Raw genomic sequence first — 14,658 nt, forward strand, 5'->3', positions numbered from 1 at the left:
AATAAGCTGAAATACTTTAAAGCAGGCTGAGAATAAAAAGACACATTACAGAAAGGAGAGCAAAGGTAAGAGTGACTTTTCTGCAAAAATTAAAAACAAAACATCTGAAGCAATGAAACAATCAGGGCATTGTTGCATAAATTCCAGTTTGTTCCCTAGAGCCGATTTTAATAAAACAGTATTAATTTAATCTACATGTGTTAACCTGTTCTGTGAATGTAGAAAGTCACAGAAAATTGTAACCTTCTTTACAAAATAAAAGAATATCTACTCAGGGAAATGTCAGTCTGTTCTTGTAGATTTGTATGAACTTGCTGCAGCTGCTGCTCTGTCACTTCAGTCGTGTCCGACTCTGTGCGACCCTATAGAAGGCAGCCCACCAGGCTCCCCCGTCCCTGAGATTCCCCAGGCAGGAACACTGGAGTGGGTTGCCATTTCCTCCTCCAATGCATGAAAGGGAAAAGTGAACGTGAAGTTGCTCAGTCGTGTCCGACTCTTAGCGACCCCATGGACTGTGGCCTACCAGGCTCCTCCACCCATGGGATTTTCCAGGCAAGAGTACTGGAGTGGGGTGCCATCGCCTTCTCCGGTATGAACTTGAGGAAAGTGTAAAGAAAATCAAACAGATAATTTTGTTCTCTGTAATCTGTGATGTCTGGGATTGATGGAGGTTTTGAAAGTAAGGTGATTGTCAACCATTATTCATACATTTGTGAACTGTTCCACCTGTCTTAACAGCATGGATTAATTTGGCAGTAGTTATAGATTCTGATAAACTGAAAGAGAGACACTTGTTGTAGAATAATACTGGTTACTGGGACCAATTCTGGAACAAGACTGCCCTTCTTTGAATCAATTCCAGGCTCTGACACTTACATTATATGAGACCTTGTCTGATATTTAAGTCCTTGCTACCAAACTTTTCCTAGGTGTAAAATAGAGGTTATAAGAACAGCCATTTTATAAATTGTCACAAGATTAAATGGCTTAATGATCAATTGCCTGGCAACCATTTAATTGTGTGTGTGTGTTCGTGTGTGTGTGTGTGTGTGTGTGTGTGTGTATGTGTGCATGAGAGAGAGAGAATTTGATGCATAGATCAAACACAAGTCAAATTCAAATGTGGCAGAACTTTCAGAAATTAGTGGTAGAAAGATAAAAAGAGGATTTGGACATGACACCAGGATTAATCTCCTTCTCTGGTCTAGCCTACACTCAGTGAAGAACTGTGGACCTATGATCAAAATTATCAGAGATTCATTAAAAGCAAAAGACTTATATTGCTTTTCAAAGCAGAACATGTTTTTTAGGTTTCCAAAAGTTGATGTAAATAATTATTAATCTGGCTAGAGGGGGATGTAGAAATGAGGAAGAGAGGTTGAAGGAAGGGAAGGATAGACGTGGTAATAAGAAAAAGAAAAGCTAAAGTAGCTGAGAAGAAACTGAGGGTTAAATACATTGTTTGAAGCTACTAGAGTCTCCAATCGAGGAACTCAAAATCTAAAAAAAGTATAAAATCTGAAAGAAAGAAAGTGAGGGCAGATTAAAGACACTTGTGAATGAGTTAAATTATCTTCTGTAAGAAGAACGTGGTCACTTGGTGATGTCTGAAGTTGAGGAATTATTGAAATAGCAGACTGAGCATTTTATTTACATATAACACGGTAACTGCCAAAACAATGCAAGCAGGAATTATTAAAATGATCTACCTGGAGAAGCACAACTGGGGAGTGGGAAGTGATGGAGTCTCAGACTTTTGCTTTTTTATCACAAGCTCCTTTGTACTTTCTGATCATCACTACTTTATTTACCCATGTGCGTTACTTCCTTTCAGTAACAGCAATTTTTATTTTTAAGCATGGTTTCTAAAAGGTGGTGTGTCTGGGAGGAGGTTCCAAAGCCAACTGGAATGACTTTATCAAGACTTTACCATATGAAAGGAGATTTTATCTTGCATATATGATGCACAGTGAAAACTTAAATTGCTCAGCAACTCACGGTAGTGAAGACCAGCCATTCATAGGCCAATAACCCATGAATGTGTCTTAGCACAATGTTGGTAGTAAGGTTCAAGAGACATCCTGAAGACATCAAAATGCATTCAGCACCCTACAGGAAAGAAGTTGAAGGAACATATTGCCTTATAGTAATTTATCTATGAAATGGTCCCCAAAAGGGTGCTCAAAGGGCTCAACAGCAGTTGAAAGAAAATTCAGCTCCTGACTCAACACCCCATTCTATGAGATAGTATTATCAAATCTACTGGGTGGTTTTCTTGAGTACAGAAAATGGCATTCTTTCATGTGATGACTTGCAAGCTGCTTGGATCTCAGGGAAAATAAATAAATGGATCATAACAAGGTCCTAAGGTCAGGAGAATGAAGGAAAACCTGAATGAGAGTGTAAGTTAGGTGAGTTCAGGCCAGAGAATCAGGCACTTGCCTAGAGTAAAGTCCAGCCACAACCTGGGATGTAACCCAGGGGATCAGGTTCCTGGCTAGGGAGAAAGTGTCAAGCTTCTATGAGCTCCAGAAAGGAGAGACACTGGGCCTTCAAAAACCAGCCGAACAAGAATCTCCTCAGGACAGAGGGAACTGATATTAATAAGGAGTCCCTTGTGTTGGGCATTGAATGCATGCCAGGCACCGTGAAAAACGTTTTCCAAACATTATCACGTCTTTTCCTCCTTACAAATATCCATCCCTTTGTACAGATGAGGACTCCAAAGCTAAAGAAACAAACAAAAAAGGGAAAGCAAGATGACCAAGGTAAACACAGCTAGTAATGCATGGACTGGGAGTGTATCTACAGGTATACTTTTTATCATGCCTACTTTTTAGGATCGTGCCTGCAAACTGCCTAAGATCATGACAAAGAAGGGCATGAACGTTTTAAGCACACACTGGAAGGAGAATTGGTTCCCAGAGAGAAAAGTATCTGAAATTCTATGTAAAAACCATCAGTCAGCCCTTCATTGTTGGTTCCTAAGTAGATTTGGGCAAAACTACTTGTTATTAAAAAACATTCCTAAGAACCTTAATTAAGGTTTCTGAAATTCAAACTCAAAGCACACACTGAGGCTCAGAGTGGTTAAGTGTTTTGCTCTGGAACTCTGTCTACAAGAGAGTCCATTTGACTCCAAGGCCCATGTTCTTTGAAGAATTTAGGACCAGGAATCCAGGAACACACAAGGACTGCTAGGAGTATAGGATTCTTCATTTCTCATGACCATCCCGAGCCCAGATATCACCAATCATGTTCCCTTTTGTGGACCCTGTCTGATTCTGAGAGACAAATAGCAAAGGGTCAGAGAAATTCTCAACCTCATGAAAGGAGTAAGGGGAAAGAGACAGAGAGAGAGAAAAAGAAATTAGAGAGAGAAACTGAGGATTTGCCTATCTCCTGCCTTCATTCACACCCAGAAGTGACCAAGGTATGTGCCCTATGAGCAGTGGCAAGGAGAATGGGGTTTGGCGGGGGAAGGGGGGCTCCAAAGGTTTTCACAGCTATTTGTAAGGCCTCCTCAGCCATTTTGCTTTTTTGCATTTCTTTTTCTTGGGGATGGTCTTGATCCCTGTCTCCTGTACGATGTCACGAACCTCCGTCCATACTTCATCAGGCACTCTGTCTATCAGATCTACTCCCTTAAATCGATTTCTCCCTTCCACTGTATAATTGCAAGGGATTTGATTTAGGTCATACCTGAATGGTCTAGTGGTTTCCCCGACTTTCTTCAGTTTAAGTCTGAGTTTGGCAATAAGGAGTTCATTATCTGAGCCACAGTCCGCTCCCAGTCTTGTTTTGGCTGACTGTATAGAGCTTCTCCATCTTTGGTTGCAAATAATATAATCAATCTGATTTCGATGTCGGCCATCTGGTGATGTCCATGCGTAGAGTCTCCTCTTGTGTTATTGGAAGAGGGTGTTTGCTATGACCAGTGCATTCTCTTGGAAAAATCCTATTAGCCTTTGCCCTGCTTCATTCTGTACTCCAAGACCAAATTTGCCTGTTACTCCAGGTGTTTCTTAACGTCCTACTTTTGCATTCCAGTCCCCTATAATGAAAAGGACATCTTTTTGAGGTGTTAGTTCTAAAAGGTCTTGTAGCTCTTCATAGAACCCTTCAACTTCAGCTTCTTCAGTGTTACTGGTCGGGGCATAGACTTGGATTACCGTGATACTGAATGGTTTGCCTTGGAAACGAACAGAGATCATTCTGTCATTTTTGAGATTGCACCCAAGTACTGCCTTTCGGACTCCTTTGTTGACTATGATGGCTACTCCATTTCTTCTAAGGGATTCTTGCCCACAGTAGTAGATATAATGGTCGTCTGAATTAAATTCACCCATTCCAGTCCATTTTAGTTCGCTGATTCCTAAAATGTTGACGCTCACTCTTGCCATCTCCTGTTTGGCCACTTCCAATTTGCCTTGATTCATGGACCTAACATTCCAGGTTTCTATGCAATATTGCTCTTTAGAGCATTGGACCTTGCTTCTATCACCAGTCACATCCACAACTGGGTGTTGATTTTGCTTTGGCTCCGTCTCTTCATTCTTCCTGGAGTTGTTTCTCCACTGATCTCCAGTAGCATATTGGGCACCTACTGACCTGGGGAGTTCATCTTTCAGTGTTCTATCTTTTTGCCTTTTCATACCGTTCATGGGGTTCTCAAGGCAAGAACAATGAAGTGGTTTGCCATTCCCTTCTCCAGTGGACCACATTTTGTCAGAACTCTCCACCATGACCCGTCCATCTTCAGGGGCCCTACACGGCATGGCTTAGTTTCACTGAGTTAGACAAGGATGTGGTCCATGTGATTAGATTGGTTAATTTTCTGTGGTTGTGATTTCAGTCTCTCTGCCTTCTGATGCCCTCTCTCCATGCCTACTGTCGTACTGGATGTGGAGTATCTCTTCTCGGCTGCTCCAGCAAAGCACAGCCTCCGCTTCTTACCGTGGACGTGGGGTATCTCCTCACGGCCACCGCCACTGACCTGGAACGTGGGGTATCTCCTCGCTGCTCCAGCGCCACGCAGCCCTGGTGTTTTGAGTGGGGGAGGCAAAAGGCACCATTTATTTATCAGAAAGATCAGTCTGGTTACTGGATGGAGAATGAAGTTTGGTGCAAGTGGGGGACCAGTTAGGAAGCTTGGCAGACCCCACGAGAGGCACAATGGTGGACTCCAGCAAAGTTGGAGAGGTTCAAGTGGTGTTTGGGTGGTAGAGGTGATAGGAATGGCTGAAGGATGAGATAATGACCAGAGGAAGGTGTGGGTGTGGGAGAGAAAAGAAACAAGGGTGCTCTCCATTTCTATTTCGCTTGACTATCCAAGTGGATGGTGGTGTTATTCATCGAGAAGGGAAGGCTTCTGTGGGAGAAGCCAAGTTAGGGAGAGTTGGGGACAGGAGATAAAAGAAACTCAGAATTTCTATTTTTGCCATTTAAGGATGAAATGCCTATGAAACATCGAGGTAGAGATATCAAATGAGCATACAAATAAGTGTGAGATCACAACCTCTTATCTTCCCTCCCGTGCCCCGATCCCCAACACACAAATGGGACCATATACTGTCCTCTCTCTGCAGTTTGCTTTCCTACATATTTTGAAGGTGCCCCTAAATCAGATCCTATAGACATAACTCATGCTTGTTAATGATTGCCTAAGAATCCATAGAATGGCTATACCACAATGTTTTCAGTCATTCCCCAACTCATGAGTGCTTACTCTGTATCCTAGTTTGCCCCACCTTGCAGTGAACAGGAAGAGAAGTCTACACCCTAGCACCCAAAGTTCTTGTTGTCCCGCTTTAAACCAACTCCCATGCATATACAGCCTGGAACACTGAAAGCAGGACCTGACTGAGGACACTGAGGCTGGACCATGCACGACCTTGGAGAGAAGTCAGGTTTAGGGCCGGCCCATTTACCGTCCAGTCCTTCTCAGTCTATTCTGCTGGCCTGTCATCCACAACCCAACTTCCACATGTTGGCGTGTCTCAGGGAATAGCCCTGCACATTCCTCTCCTAACAGTACCCTCTCGAGGTGATTCTTCCCAGTCTTGTGGCTTTAAACACTATCTGTGTCCTGTTGTCTTGATAATTCTGCTTTTGCAGCCTACATGGAGAGTGGACTTCTCCAAACCTCAGACACTTAACAAGTGCAAATAGGAACTCTTGACACACATGCCGAACTGTCTTTCTTCCTTCTCCAAACCTCTCACATCCACTCCCTGTATTCTCTGCTACTATACATAACACCTTCATTACCAAGACTTGCAAGAAAATATTCTCATAGTAATCGTTCATGTCTTAAGTTTGTTCACCAACTGTCTTCAATCCACCAGCAAGTGATGTCTGTTCTCTTTCCAAAATATCATGAGAACCCATGCACTATTCTCTAAATTTACGTTGCCATTCTGGACCAAGCCACTGCCATGTCCCAAGTGGGCTACTGCAAGAGGGTTCAAATTGGTCTCTCTGTTTTGCTTTGTGCCCTGCCCACTCACGGTATTTTCCACAGAGAGCAGTCAGAGAGAAATTACTGAATATAATTAGATCATGGCACTCCCTTGATTCAGTTCTCTCTCTGGCTCCCCAGAGCTCTTTGAGTGAAAACGAAACTCCATCATGGCTCCTTCCCACCACTGCACTGTCCTTTGTTCCCTCCGTCCTCTCTCCCACTGGGCTCCAGCCACACCGGCATCCTTTCTGCCCCTCCAGTGCCCCTCTTTTCTGCTACAAGGCCAGAGGAATTGCAGTTCTCCCTGCTGGGCAGCTTTCTCCCTGTTTCCCAGCAGAACTGACCACATATCATTGTCCTCAGAAAGGCCATCCCTGACCCCTGCCAGTTCTCTTGGCTTCTAGGTGATATGTACCAAATCATTTCATTTATTTCCCTGAGGGCATTTGTAGCAACCTTTAAGTGCTTTCATATTTTCTGCCATGTTTATATTCCCCACTAGAAAATATGTTCCTTGGATGCAGGGGCTCTCTGTCTAGAAGAATGGCTGGCACAGGGTAGTCCTCCATAAATACTTACTGAAGGGACCTCTCCCTCCCTCTACTGACACCCCAAAGGGCCCTTCACTTTTGCCTCAGTTACAGCAGCCAGTAGTCAGAACACTTTTGATTGCAGATGTGACCAGGAACTGAAAAGAAGGAGAAGGGGACGTCATAGAAGCGTCTGTGAGAAAGGACTTGAAGAGTATTCCCCAGCTGCTCTCCTTGTCACTGGAGTAGCCCTGTTCCTGTTGCTGGAGGGTCCAGGGCCTAGGAATTGTCTTCTGACAAGTTTGTGGATTCACTGACCAAGCATGACTTTACTTCACCTCTTTCCCCTACTGTTTCACCGATTTCTGTTGGCTCTGTGGGCTGGAAGTCAAAGCCAGAGAAAGAGAACTTGTTGAGTTCTGGTCCTTGAATTGGCCCCTCTTGTCCCTACTGCCTCCAAACAATGGGCTGAGAAGTTCTTCTTGTCATCCCCTGACCCCCTACCCACCAGCAATCGTTGCTTCCTCCTTGGCCTCTGCCTCCTTGGGTCCTTCTTGGCAGCCACCTGGAATGCTGAGGCACAGCTCATCTGCCTCCTGCCTACAAGCAACCTAGATTCTCAGAAGGTGGCTCCTAAGAGCAGTGACAGTGACCACCTTAGTCAAGGCACCAGCTGCACAGCAGGCTCTTCCTAAGTCTATGTCCCTGCCCTTTGCTGGCACTAGCCCTGTCTAGGGGTAGAGGGCTAGACTTTGCATGCTGGCAAGGTACATGTCTGTATGTCTGCTTCTCAGTCTTCTTGGGATGCTTTCCAGGCAGTGATGAGAAAGTTCTCACTGCTTCACACCCCATGGTGACCCAGTCAGTTCTGAAGGTGCAGGGTTGTTCAGGTTAAGGCAATGCTGCCACCACAGAAAACAGCTTTATATGCCCATGGAAGGTGGATGGACTGGAGTGAGGGGGAGGAGAGAATATGTGCTGGGCAAGTGAAACTCCATGGCCACCATAGTCCAATCACATAGCGCATATAGCCCTCTGCTAGCATTTCTCTTATTTGTATGGGCAGCCCAAGCTTTAGTGGAGTGAGACACCCTGAGGAAAGGCTCTATGGTTTGATCAGTTTTTATATTTGACCCCAAAGTCCACAGTTCAACGCCTGGCTCATGGTAACTGTGAAACCTCTATTTATGGAGGAAAAGGAGGGAAGAGTTGTTCTTGGAACTGGCCACATCTGACTGTCTTTTTTTTTTTATTCTGTCAGCTTTGTCTCAGTGCTGACTGTGTGTGTGTGTGTGTGTTCGTGCGTGCGTACATTTATATATATATCGACGGGTTCCCCCAAGTTTTATTGAGATATAATTGACATATAACACTATATAAGTTTAAAGTGTACAACAAAATGATTTGATACATGTACATATCACTAAAATGATTACCACAAGAAGTTTAATAAGCATCCATCACCTCAGTTACACTTTGTTTTCCCCTTTTAATGAGAACTTTTAATATCTACTCTTAGCTACTTTCTGTGTTGATATTTAGTTTGTATCAAAGATCTGATCATACCAAGTCCCTCCTTGAATGTGTTGAGTGGGCTCCGTGAGCTTGGGTATAGAGTCCAAGCATCTTAGCTTTCTTTTCAGGGCCCCCACACCTTCCAACCCCATCTTCTACCATATACTCTTGGAGATCATGAGCTCTGTCCACATCAGATGATTAGGCATGACGAGAAGTGACTATGCATGTGCTAGCATGCTATAGGGCCTTGGACACAGACTAATCCCTCTGTCTATGGGAATGGAATGCCTTCCATTCTGTCTCAATGTGCTGGACTGCTACTCATCTTTCAAGAGGTCACCTTGGGGGCTTGCTTGATTCCCACCAGAAAAGGTTACTGGGTGGGTCCTCCTTTCTGGAAGAAGTAGGACTCTAGCCTCTGTTGCACTCTACTCTAATGGTTGCTTGCTTGCCTATCCTCTCAGCATTTGGCCTTGTGTGGCCTCTCTGCTGCAATACACACTGCTCACATTTCCTCACCTTGCCCCACACCTCCAACACACCAACATTCACTACTCAAGTATCACACTGCCTGTCTCTAAGCCCCCAGTGCCAAGTGGTGGGTAAGGCTTCCCTAAATATTAACTGGTGAACTGGGAAGAGACACCTCATCCTAGAGAGATTTCCGGTTTTGTTTTTGTTTTGAACATGGATGTGCCATTCCTGGTTCACATTGGGAATGTCAGCAAGTCGAGGGCGGAGACAAGAAGAAACAAATGCCTGGCTCTGGACCAGGTCCTGTCCCCAGCTCTTGATTTGACTTTCCTCACCCATCATGGAGGATGGCACTAAGAACAGAGTGCTCTTGATTCCTCCCCTGCTTCCAGGCTGCATGGATTGAGACCGAGTGGGTGGGAGGAGTTGGGGGGCTGAAGAACCCTAGGTCCCTAGGTCTCCCATAGTCTGGAGCAGGGACAGGGTTTCCAGCCCACACTGTCTGCTCCCAAGGTCAATCTCAAAACCGATCCATTTCCTCTTGCTTCAGACCCCTGTATATCCCTAGGCTCCATAAATATTTGTGGCATGGCATTATGAATAAATGAGTACGTGTTCTTGTATTCTTTATTTCTTCTGCAAGTGTTCTAGAGAAAGGAAAGAGCTGGAAAAGGGGGAGGAATCTCTGAAAAAGTGGGTCAGCAGGCGGCAGGGCTGGAGGGGAAGAGTGTCCCATTAGCCCCAGCTCCAGTTCAGAATAGAAGTTGTTGCCTTGGTGGCGGTAATGTTGGGGAGTGTGTGTGCGTTGCGGTGGGGAAGAACCAACCCCTAAACGTGAGAAAACCATTTTTGCTTGGTTTTGTTTAGGCCGGGCAAGTGTTTTCTCAATGCCGCCCACCTTCTCTTGCAAGGTGCTTGATTTAATCATTTAAATGTTCTATGGGGAGAGGAAGGATAGAACAAAACTCCCTAAATCTATGTCAGATTCCCTTGGTCCACATGGAACTCTTTCCCTGGCTTCCTCTTCATACACATCCAGTTGATGGAGAGGCTGAGAACCCACACTCCCTCCCGCCAACACCAAGCCTCCCGCTCTCACCCCCTCCCACCGCCCGCTGCCCCGCAGCCCCGCAGCCCCGCAGCCCCGCAGCCCCGCAGCAGCCACAGGGGGAACCAAAGAGACAGAAGCCTTCCCGGCTGCCCGGACCACAGACGCCAACACCCCCTGCCCCCCACCACACGCCGCCCGCCGGCGCCCGGCACGCTAACCCACGACCGAGCGGCGGCGGCGGCAGCAGCGGGCTGCAGGCTGCAGTGACTCGCACCGGCGCGCTCCTGACAGCGCTAGCCATCCCAGGTGACTGGGACTCGCTAGATCGGCTGGCCCGGGGTCCTCCGCCCCAGCTCGCGCCCCCGGCCCGGGTTCCGGCGCCCACCTGCCCTCCAGCCCTCTCCCGCTTCTCACTCCCCCCCGCAGGCTCGCCGGAAGGGAGGTCGCAGCAGCGGCCCGGCGGCACCGGCGACCGTGGCGACAGCGGCGACAGTGGCGGCGGCGGCAGCGGCGGAGGCGGAGGCTGCGGCGGCGACCGTGGCAGAGGCGGTGGCGGAGGCCTCCGTGGCAGAGGCAGAAGCAGAGGTGGAGGCCGAGGCCTCAGTAGAGGAGGCAGTGGCGGAGGCCACCCTGGGGGAGGCGGTGGCAGCCCTGGCGGAGGAGGAGGCGGAGGCTGCCCTGGCGGCAGTGGCCGTGGCGGTGGCGGAGGCCAGCGCGGCCGAAGCCGCCGCCGCAGCAGAGGCTGCGGCGCCCGCCTTGGGGGAGGCGGATGCGGATGCCGCTGCGCAAGTGGCGGCGGCGGTAGCGGCGGCGTCTGCCGCCGCGGAGGCAGATGCGGAAACGGGCGGGGGCCCCGAGGGGAACCCGGACTTTCCTATGGCCTCGCTGTACGTGGGCGACCTGCACCCTGAGGTGACGGAGGCAATGCTGTATGAGAAGTTCAGCCCGGCCGGGCCCATCCTCTCCATCCGCATTTGCAGGGACAAGATCACCCGCCGCTCGTTGGGCTATGCGTACGTCAACTACCAGCAACCGGTGGACGCCAAGCGGGCCCTGGAGACCCTGAACTTTGATGTCATCAAGGGCAGGCCGGTGCGCATCATGTGGTCCCAGCGGGACCCGTCGCTCCGCAAGAGCGGAGTGGGCAACGTCTTCATCAAGAACCTGGGCAAGACCATCGACAACAAGGCTCTGTACAACATCTTCTCGGCGTTCGGCAACATCCTGTCCTGCAAAGTGGCCTGCGACGAAAAGGGGCCCAAGGGCTACGGGTTCGTGCACTTCCAGAAGCAGGAGTCCGCCGAGCGGGCCATAGATGCGATGAATGGCATGTTTCTGAACTACCGCAAAATTTTCGTTGGGAGATTCAAGTCGCATAAAGAACGAGAGGCTGAAAGGGGAGCCTGGGCCAGGCAGTCCACCAGTGCTGACGTCAAGGATTTCGAGGAAGACACTGATGAGGAGGCCACCTTGCGATGAAAACATCCCAGGAGCGAGCTAGCCAGCAGAGCCAAACCTTGGCTCCCACCCGGTTTACAACCCCGCCCCCCCCCCCACCATTTTCCCCAAACCCACCAGCAGTGTATTGTATTGGGAGTGCAGGTCTCTCTCTCACCCCTTCCTTCCTCCTTCCTTCCCTCCACCCCTGCCTTCCTGTTTGTCCCTGTCTGTCTCACTCTTGACTTCCCCCTTCCCTCCTCTCCCCTCCCCCCACACCCACCTTTGGTGTTGTGAATAATCTTGCTAATCTGTGCCACTTGATAGTTCAAGGCTGCCTCTTCTCCTTGTGGTTTGGTTTAAAAAGCACTTTCTCTCTTTGTTTATTGCACAGGTGATGCAATGTCATGGTAGAAACATCAGGAAGGAGAAGGAAATCAAATGAGGGAAAACCAAGAGAGTAATTGCTCCCCATGACCCTACTACCCGGAGACAACCACTTTTACCATTTTGGTGTGCTGTTTTCCAGGCTCTCTTCTCTCCTTTTCCTCTCTCTATCTCTCTCACCCTTCCTCACCTCCACCCCACCTTCCCTTTTAACACAGTGTTATAGAATGGTTCATGTATGTGGTGTTTCTTAACCTGCTTTTTCAAAAACTAAAACCAAACGAACGTCCACCCATTGAACTTCTTTCCATGTTATTCAACAGGCTTGAGAAAGGTCATCTTCAGTGCCTGCAGAGTTTAATCTATGGACCTTAACATTTCTGTAATCATCCCTGCATTTTTGGACATTTAGCTGGTGCCTAGTTCTTTCCCTGTGTTTAAACCCAGCACTGTGTATACTCTGATGAGTGAATTCTTCCTTGTCAAGCCAAATCTTTGCTAGCGTACAGGATGTTCTTAATTAATTGTGGACTTGCAGGATCCACATGTGGACATTTTAAAGACTGTTCCTGGGTATTGCCAAATGTCCCCTTTATAAGCATTGTACCAATTTACATTCATGCCAGCCAGCTCAGCTAGTAAAAATAGTATGCCCATTTCCCCTGCATAGTCTCCTGGTCACTGTAATTGGTGTGTGTGTGTGTGTGTGTGTGTGTGTGTGTGTGTGTGTCCATGTGTGTGTGCACATGCATGTGCGTGCGCATGGGTGTGCCTGTGTCTTGGCCCACTTGATGGTTGTTTTGGTGAATTTAAATACTGTTTATCACCTCCTTCCCCTGAGCCCATTTCCTGCCCTTTCCCCCATTCTCAGAAAAATAATCCAGCTTCATTGTAGGAAAAAAAAATCACAAAGCAGACAAGTCAACAGAAGATAATTAATTTCACAAGTAATCAGTCCTAATGACCTCCCTGAATCATTTTCTTCTGCATCTATCTAATAGTTACTGTGAAGTACATGAAACATATTAGGCTGTATCTCTCTAGTATTTTTCTGATTCATTTGTCATGTATGTATATAATAATGTACATATTGTTTTTATACTTGCTTTTTGACACCTAAATATGTGTGTGTATGTTTATACACACAATACTCTTTAACTTCATTTCATTAAAGATAATTTAAAAATATTATTTCTGGTTGTTAGTATTTCATTGAATTAATAATTAAATAAATAGATACATAAATGATAATTTACTGCCCTTTCTCCTTTTGTCAGAAAAATTATTCAGCTTCATTGAAGGAAAAAAATTATGAAGCATACAAGTTATCCATGTCTATCTCTGTGTTCGTGTTTATACATGTTTTAACTGTTTCCTCATTGTTGCACTTCTAGGTTGTTGCTCATTTTTCCTCATACAAAGCTATCAAGTGAATTATAGTACACAAATCTTGCTCACTTTCCAGATCATTTCCTAAACAAATATTGCAGAGAGAAAAATTTAAGTATCAAACTATATGGGCAGTTTGGTGGGGATGTGCATTAGTAAATGATCATCTGTAAAGATAGTATTTTATATTTGTAAGATGCACCAAATATTGTAAGGGACCTAGATTACCTGTATTATATTCTGCACTTGATATTACAGTCATTTCTGTATTTTCTCAATATTTTATCAGAGAAACAGGAGCTTTTTTGTTTTTATTTTAAGCATATTTTATACAGTCTGTACCTGAGTATAATAGAAAATATTTTTGTTTATATAGCAAAAGTCACTCCTAACACCACTGCTTGACAAAATGCATTTTAAATAAATAAATATCTGTTCATTGTTGTTGCTCAGTCGCTAAGTTGTGTCCAACTCTTTGTGACCCCATGGACTGTAGCACCACAGTCTCCTCTGTCCTCCATTATCTCCCGGAATTTGCTCAAATTCATGTCAATTGAGTCAGTGATGCTATCTAACCATCTCATCCTCTGTCGCCCCCTTCTCCTTTTTCCTTCAGTCTTTCCCAGCATCAGGGTCTTTCCCAATGAATCATCTCTTCGAATCAGGTGGCCAGAGTATTAGAGCTTCAGCTTCAGCATCAGTCCTTCCACTGAATATTCAGGTTTGATTTCCTTTAGGATGACTGATTTAATCTCCCTGTAGTCCAAGGGACTCTCAAGAGTCTTCTCCAGCACCACAAATAGATATCTACATACCTTTATATTTTAAATACAATATGCATTTTTTCATTGAAAGTTATTTTCACTGTAATAAATCTCTAGGACCATATTTCTAAATAAATATTCTCCTTTTGTTCTGTTGTTGAATAATATGCCATCATAGAGATGAGCTATAATTTCTACAACCAAGCTTCCTTGGGCTATGTTTAAAATAATTCTGAATTTTCACTTGTAAGATCAGTTCTATGATGAGCACCTTTGTACCTGAATGTCTTGAAATATTTCATTATTTTCTATTCCTTACTATTTGAATTTTGGTTTGATGTATATAGACATGTCAAATATTACTTTTTGGTCTTTTGCTCACATTTTGCTCTTAAAGTCTGTATCAACTGGTAGTGTAGGAGAGTGCACATACCCCCGCCCAGCTTCTTAAATTGGCCAAAGTATTTTTTTAAAGTTTTGTGAAATGAAAATGACTTGTACATTTTTATTACTTCATTTAAAAGTGCATTTAAAAATGAGGTCAAGCACATCAAAATATACATAAGAACCACTTCAGACATTTATTTCCTATATATTTACAATTTTTCATTATCCATCTATAAGAGGTTTTAACAATTATGGACA

The 14,658-nt window shown here is 45.6% G+C and overlaps 1 protein-coding gene across 1 annotated transcript; it reads left to right on the top strand.

Annotated features, from left to right (window-relative positions):
- Positions 1 to 10,827: 10,827 nt before the first annotated feature.
- Positions 10,828 to 13,046, top strand: PABPC1L2A (poly(A) binding protein cytoplasmic 1 like 2A). Its single transcript, XM_081564222.1, has one exon. The coding sequence runs from the start codon at positions 10,913 to 10,915 to the stop codon at positions 11,513 to 11,515; it is 603 nt and encodes a 200-aa protein (XP_081420348.1). The 5' UTR covers positions 10,828 to 10,912; the 3' UTR covers positions 11,516 to 13,046.
- The last annotated feature ends 1,612 nt before the right edge of the window (positions 13,047 to 14,658 follow it).

Source organism: Giraffa tippelskirchi, chromosome X (assembly GCF_054371585.1).
Source record: "Giraffa tippelskirchi isolate mGirTip1 chromosome X, T2T-mGirTip1v1.2.pri, whole genome shotgun sequence".
NCBI classification, from domain to species: domain Eukaryota; kingdom Metazoa; phylum Chordata; class Mammalia; order Artiodactyla; family Giraffidae; genus Giraffa; species Giraffa tippelskirchi.